This window comes from Poecilia formosa, unplaced genomic scaffold, assembly GCF_000485575.1.
Source record: "Poecilia formosa unplaced genomic scaffold, Poecilia_formosa-5.1.2 Scaffold203, whole genome shotgun sequence".
Lineage (NCBI taxonomy): Eukaryota > Metazoa > Chordata > Actinopteri > Cyprinodontiformes > Poeciliidae > Poecilia > Poecilia formosa.
The window spans coordinates 98131-105065 of NW_006800142.1; the positions used below are offsets into that span (position 1 = coordinate 98131).

At 40.5% G+C, this 6935-nt stretch overlaps 1 protein-coding gene across 1 annotated transcript; it reads right to left on the minus strand.

Moving 5' to 3' along the window:
- Positions 1–311: 311 nt before the first annotated feature.
- ptgr2 (prostaglandin reductase 2) lies at positions 312–6907 on the minus strand. Its single transcript, XM_007567038.2, has 10 exons — positions 6709–6907; positions 5685–5890; positions 5471–5539; positions 5246–5364; positions 4973–5164; positions 3957–4127; positions 3012–3221; positions 2730–2939; positions 2609–2648; positions 312–2530 (listed from the first exon to the last, which is right to left on the minus strand). The coding sequence occupies exons 3-10, from the start codon at positions 5505–5507 to the stop codon at positions 2466–2468; spliced, it is 1044 nt and encodes a 347-aa protein (XP_007567100.1). The 5' UTR covers positions 5508–5539; positions 5685–5890; positions 6709–6907; the 3' UTR covers positions 312–2465.
- Positions 6908–6935: the final 28 nt, after the last annotated feature.

Below are 6935 nucleotides of genomic sequence, written 5' to 3' on the forward strand. Positions count from 1 at the left end.
CTGTCCGATCACCTAAAATCCCAATTAAAGGCGTGGACGGTTGTCGTTTTAGCCTGACGAAATGTGCTGAAGCTTGAAGGGTGTGTGTACCTTTTGCAAGACAGTGTGTCTAGTTTTATCCATAAGAGGAATATTCCAACTTCTACTGTGGTTGACAGTATTCTGTATTCTGCTGTGGTTCCAGATGGCTCATTTACTTGAGATTTAGCACTTTTTGGATATGTTGCCTTGGCCAAAACGCCACTTCACCACTGCCAAAGGATGAGTAAGAAAGTTTTTTTTTTCTTTTTTCCCCCCCATCTCTTTTTTTATGTTCTCCTCCAAAGCTCGGTTTTGTTGATGGACGAAGGCTGGAGTTGCCAAACTGCTCCCAATGTTTACCTTGGAACACAAATCAGACAGGAAGTAGAAGTACAGCACTTTAAAAAAAATATATATATATATATGTATATATATTTATATATTGCTCCACTGGAACCTGTGAGCGATAAAAGCAACCGAGACTTTCATATTCTTCGTTCAGTCCACACAGAAATCCAGTAAATCAAATCGGCATTTGGACTGTGCGAAGGTAAGTTGACAATTTTAGCTGTAAACCAAGTTAACTTTAGGTGCAAACGACTGCCAGTGATGTTCACATTTACGCCAGTTTTCTCCGAAATCCTGAACCCGACTTGGATTTTTGTTTCTACTCTCAGAAAGCAGCCGTTTGTTTCTCAGGAATGTGAACGCTTCAACAACACGCTGGTTCCAGAAGTTTATTTTGTTTGTTTGTTTGGTTTCGTTTTTTATACTCCAAAAGAGTTCAGTGAACAAAAACCCAACATGAAGCAATCCAGATGTGTTTTGGATTAGCAAAGAAACTTAGATGAATGTGTTAAACGTGTGATGAAATGAGATCAACCACTATTTTATGCTGTTTTTATTTATTCATTTTGATTGTACTGTGTGATTTTTACTTTGGAAAAAAAAAGTGTTTCCTTGTGTTGTTGATTTACTCTGAAAACGGGGTATACGGTATTTCAGCTCCCTCCAGCCCCCGATCCTTGGGTTTGGCTCGGAAAGCATTCCTCGTGTGTGAAAACCTCTTTCGTCCACGTTGTCGAGAATGTGTGCGAAAGCACGGAAAACCTGTTTGTTGCACTGTCGTTCACGCCTCTCTACTTGTAAATGCTGATGTAAAAACGTCACGTAGGCACGTCTGTTGGTTCAAATCTCCACGTAGGGGAAAACATTCAAAGTCGCATCTTTGATCGGATAGGAAACATTAAGACACTTTATTGCTGAAACGGCTGCCAGACACTTGGAAAATAATTTAATGGTGCAGTTCTTTCCTCTACAGCGACATAAATATACATTTATCTTCTCTTCATTCATTTACGGGAGCCGTTTTCTCCTGCAATCCACCATGCCGTTCCATCATCTGTCCACGTGGTGGCAGTGTTGAGATAAATTTGGATCACTACAAACACCTAATGCATGATATTTTTCCTTCTCCTCAAAAAAAGCGTCTCCACGGCCAACCGTAAACGTGAACGCGCCCGGTTCGGTTTGGAATGCACACCGACCGGACTCGGTGAGGAAAACGCTGGCATGGACTCCACCACCTGCGCATCAACGCAGAGGGTGGACATGCGTGCTGGTGTTTGTGTGACCTCCTACCGCAACCCCTCCCCTGTGTCGGAGCACTGATGCTTTGTGAATGAATGGATGGTAATTTTACACCTGCCACATATTTTTCTTGTGACAACTCGATTTAGAACCACGATAACTATATTTTATTATTGGTTTATAGTGTTGTGGAATAAAGAAATGTGCATTACGGTATCGTTTGTGTCGTGCGTCCAATGTTTCTATTTAGACTGAACGGATTGCAATAAGACAGAGGCACGTAATCGATGGATCAGTATCTGATATCAGTGCCTTTCAAGAATTTAAATGGTAGTCGCCTGCTAACGGAGAACAAAGATCACTATTTTGGTTTAATAGTGCTTTAACTATTTCTTTTTGCACAATTTCTCAAGGTCACAGGATCCAATCGGAGCCAGAAGTGGTTCTTTGAGCCTTCCTCAAAATGTCTAATATAGTTATAACATGTAAATACATATGAATGTTGATTTTAGCAGTTTTACATGCAATAATTGTTTTGAATTTCCAATATTTTTGTGTTCTATTTTTCTTGTGATTAAGTTGAAAAATTAGTGCAATTTTTTTTATTTATTTATTTCACAGTAGTTGGTGGATTGTCACTGATTTGACCCACATTTGTTAATTGGCTCCAGGTTACTCCAAGGCTCAGAAATTGCATTATGTTTTATGTTTTCAGAATACAGGCAGAAAATAAGTAAATATATTTTCTTGTTGCAAACTTAAAAGACTTCAGTAGGCTAGTGTTACAGTAATGCAGGTGATAAAAAGGCAACAGTGGACGTGGATTGCAAGCTCGATCCAGCTGGAATCTTTTCTCAGTCGGATATTTTTACTATTTGCTTGCCGATGTTTCCGCCTTTCATCATGGAGCAAAAAGCAACTGCAAGAAAAAGAAGAAAAAAAAAATGCTGAAACTCCAACTAAAAGTTACGACTGAATATATTTTTAACTTGCATACCTCCCATGTTTTCTATACCGTTCACCACCGTTTCCAACACCTGCAAAGAGGAAACAAAATAACCCCGCGTGTCAACCGAGGAGAAGGGAGCGCATTCCAACGGAGACGTCGTCTTTCGTACCTTGATTTGAGACGACTTTACTAACTGGCTGAGCTCAAAGAGGGCAGCTTCCGCTTTACTCATGTAGCTGAGCACCATGAATCTCTCCCGGGCGATGTTCCGACGTTGCAGGATTTCTTGCGTCTTGTCGCTCAGAGGGGGAGGATACGGCACATCCTTGTTGTACTGCGAGATCTGCCCGCAGAGGATCACGTGTCCTTCTTCGTTCATCTGCGGGCGAAGAGGCAGAAGGCTCGGTGAAGGCCGCGAGGCACGCCCGGCCCTAAAAGACGCACACCTTACCTGCTCTATGATGGTGTCGCTGACGACGCCTCCCACGTTGTCGAAGTAGACGTCGACGCCAGCGGGACAGGTCTCCTTGAGCCGTGCCGAGACGTCGCTGCTGCGATAGTTGATGGCTGCGGAGAAGCCTAGGTCTTCCACCAAAGCTTTGCACTTCTCGTCCGAACCGCAAATCCCAACCACCTTCGCACATCCATCCAGCCGGCCGATCTGGGAGATGTACATTAGTACAAAGTAAGCCCTAATATCTTACTTAGGGCTGCAACTGACGGTTGTTTTAGTAATAGATTATTCTGACGATTAATCTGGTTTTTTTTTTTAATCGACACATTCTGCAGATTTTTCATTTAACAACTTATACTTTAGAAATACGTTAAAAGACGCAAATCAATTTCTTAAAAAAAAAGCATTTCATTTCCTGAAATGCAATAACGGCATTGCTTAAGTCAACACCTGATCATTTGTACCAAAGGATGCATCCGCAGGTAAAAAAGAAAAAAATATTTCAAACATCAACATGTGAACGGACCCGCCCTTTCTGCTTTGTTTGACTTGTTGATTATGTTTTGGATCAACAGACTAATAACTGAATAGCAAAAGGTGTTTCATTGTAATTTTCTTTCTTCTTTAAAGAATTAGTTCAGAGTGAAACAAAAAAAACTGCTCCTTGTGGCATTTTTGATGGAACAGACATTTTTTTGTATACTTTATATTCAAGTTTTGTCTTGATTACAGCTCTTGAGTGTGGTTCTTTCAGCATATCTGTATATTCCAGTTAACGATTAATCGATTACTAAATTAGTTGACGATTATTACAGAAACTGATTAATCACGATTAATCGTTTCAGCCCTATTTTTACTTCCTACTCTGCTATGTGAACATCTCAAGTAACCAGATGAGTCGAAGCCTTAGTGGACCCAAAATCTAAAAGTTTGTGTGTGTACCTGTCCAGCTAGGGAGCCACAGGCGCCGGCTGCACCACTGACCACCATCGTCTGATTGGCCCCTTTGGTCACGTGGCCCTTCTCCCTGACTCCTAACAGCGCGGTGAGTCCCGTCATACCAACTGCTCCCAAAAAATAGGAAAGATGGCCGTCGACCATCTGTGAATCAACCTGTAAAAGGTATGGGATCCTCATGAACTGCGTATTGTACAAATGAATTTTATGGATCGACTGACACAATGTAGTGGCTAATTTTGAAGAGGAAAGAAACTGATGATTTTTTTTTTTCAAATAAAAATAACATAAGGTTGTATTTTTAGACAGGTTTGACAAGAACAAAAAAAAAAACATTTTTTACCGTTACAGCAACAAACTAAAATGTGATATACCCCCCTGGTTAAACATGGTAGAAGCAGCATCATGATTTGAGTATGCTTTACTGCAGTGGTAACAGAGAAGCTGCATAGTTGATAGAAAGATAAATGGAGCAACATACAGGGTAATGCTGGGGAGAAAAAACCCTGATAGAAAATACAAACAACTTGAGATTGGGGCAGATTTTCATTAAATATACAACCAGAGCTAAAATGATCTAAAAATTTGTCACGTTTTAGAACGGCCTAGTCAAAGTTCAGATGTAAAATCTGTCCCAAGACTTGAGAATATCTGTTCACAGACACTTTTCCACCCAATCCACAACTTCAGTCTACACAAGAAGCCAGTAGACATTCCCAGAAGTCTACAAAGATCGACTCGAGCTGACTCATTGCAAATTAGCATCTTTCAGATTCTTTTGCTTGTTTTGTACTTTCCTTTTTGGTGTTATTTGCCTCCCTCTTCACAATTACATTTTGCATTGTGTAAGTCCATCACAGATAACCCTTAGAACTATAAAGAGATCCTTAGTTAATCACTTCTGAAAGGCACTGTAACATACAGCTTTTTGCACACGCAACCCAAGATGGAATCAAATCTTCACAACATAAAAACAACAACTTGGGAATAATATGCCATACCTTCTGAAGGCCACCTCCCACCATAACTGCATGGGTCTGCCACGGCCAGTTGAATGAAGTGACGACGTCTCCCTCGGTGAGAGCCCTGCAGCGGCTGCTTTCAACCACGCCAACACCGCCACCGTCCGCGCATTCAGACAGCTTCCATGGAGCCAGGTAATCAGCACCGGTGTCTTCATTCATTCTGCAGCGCTGAAAAAAACACACACCCCATAAATATGGACCAGTGGCTAAAGGTTATTAATAATGCTTATTTATGCCTTGCTTCGTTACCATGTAAGGGTCGACTGAGAGGTAAAGCGTCCGAACAAGGACTTGTCCATCTTCCAGGTCGGATGTTAAATGTATCTGTTCCAGGCGGAAATTTTCAGGACTTGGCTCCCCGTTGTTACCTGCACGTGCAAATAAAGCTCCAGTAAAAATAAAAATAATAATAAAAAAAGTTTGCAACATGCATGCAAAACTCTTAATAAGGTCGCTGGTTCTGAAATAACGTACCTGGTCGAGAGTTAAGAACGACTCGCTGCACTTGCATGTTTGTTGCAGCGTTTGCTCGGGTGACCTGACCTGGCAACCCATGAGAAAAGCCAAAGACAGGTCACGGTGTAAGAAAGGGTGTTTGTAGCTGCACATTTTAAAAGAACATCTAAAAAATAAAAATAAAAAATAGCTGCTCGTGCAGAAAATTCTTAAAAATCTTTGTTGTACTTACTGGTATGAGTCGATGCTTGTTCGAAGGCTAGCAAAACTGTGAGGAAACAAGGCGCATTCCGTCACAGTCAACCGGAGGATGACCCGGGTAGAAATGAATACGGAGCAGAGTGCGGAGGGGGACTTTTCCTTTTAGGTTGGAAGTATTATATCCGGATCGGACGTCAGCGTGGCAGCCATATTGTGATTGGCATGCTTAGTTTGGAACTGGGGGAAAAAACTGGTGCAAGTCCATTTATGGTGTATTACTGGCTACATTAAGACTATAACTGCTTATAGCAGTGTCACTAGCAGTGTTCATGTTCAGATGTTGTAATAGTTCGAATATCCTTAAAAATGTTTTACTACAAGCAGCAACTGAAATAAGACTGTTAGTAACCACATACTAACACTATGTAGTTACTAAAATACTGTTAGTATATACTTACTACTTACATTCCACAAGGCGTGATATACAATTTAGGGTTTTCACATTGCTTTTTTAGTAATAATTGTTGACAAAAGAGAAGAGTTGAATTTTTTTTAAATGTCTTAGCTAAAACTAAAATTATGAAATCGTTTAGTATAATTTCTAGAGGCAAATAAGACCAACTTATTAAACTATTTTGGAAGCAGATTTCACATAGTTATTCTGCCTTATTCAGAACTGCAGATATTGATTTTTGTCTTGGTACAATTATTGATACAAAAACTTGTGTTTATAATTATTCCTAATTATTTGACTGTAAACTTTAGTGTTTCTTTAATTATGAAAATTAAGTTTTTAAGCGCGCTTGTATTATATTCTAAGGCGAAGGTGCCACTCATAAAATGGCGCACGCACCGTGCTACGTTTCCATGGAAAGACGGAGCCAATACAGTCTGTATCAGCGAAATCTACCCCAGCAATTTCACTTCACTACGTTATCAACTGATTATAAATGATGACATGTAAAGGTCTTGAAATTATATCCTGGTAAACCTGGTGTTTAACACAATTCTGTAGATTTGTTCCCTCTGTTCATTGTTTAAGACGATACTTTTACCTGAGTATATCCACACAACTCAGTTATAGTCACATGGGGTAAGCTCCGCCTGCTGGGCCTGGTTCGCAAACATTTGCAAAAGACTCGCCGGTTGACAAATGATGCGCACCAGCTGCTGGGAAAGTGTAGTTGAGAACAAACCAAAGATGATTCCCTGCTCCCAGCTTCCGTTTTCGTTAACCTTCTCATTTGTAGACCTTCCGTCCGAGATTTAATATGGATGATTA

Bases quoted from the DNA above. Each gene is read 5' to 3' on its own strand.
- ptgr2 (XM_007567038.2), bottom strand. From the start codon at position 5,507: ATGCAAGTGCAGCGAGTCGTTCTTAACTCTCGACCAG. The intron at 5,165-5,245 runs GTAACGAAGCAA...TGTTTTTTTCAG, and splicing joins TCTCAGTCGACCCTTACATG to CGCTGCAGAATGAATGAAGA. The intron at 2,531-2,608 runs GTATGCAAGTTA...TTTTTCTTGCAG, and splicing joins CGGTATAGAAAACATGGGAG to TTGCTTTTTGCTCCATGATG.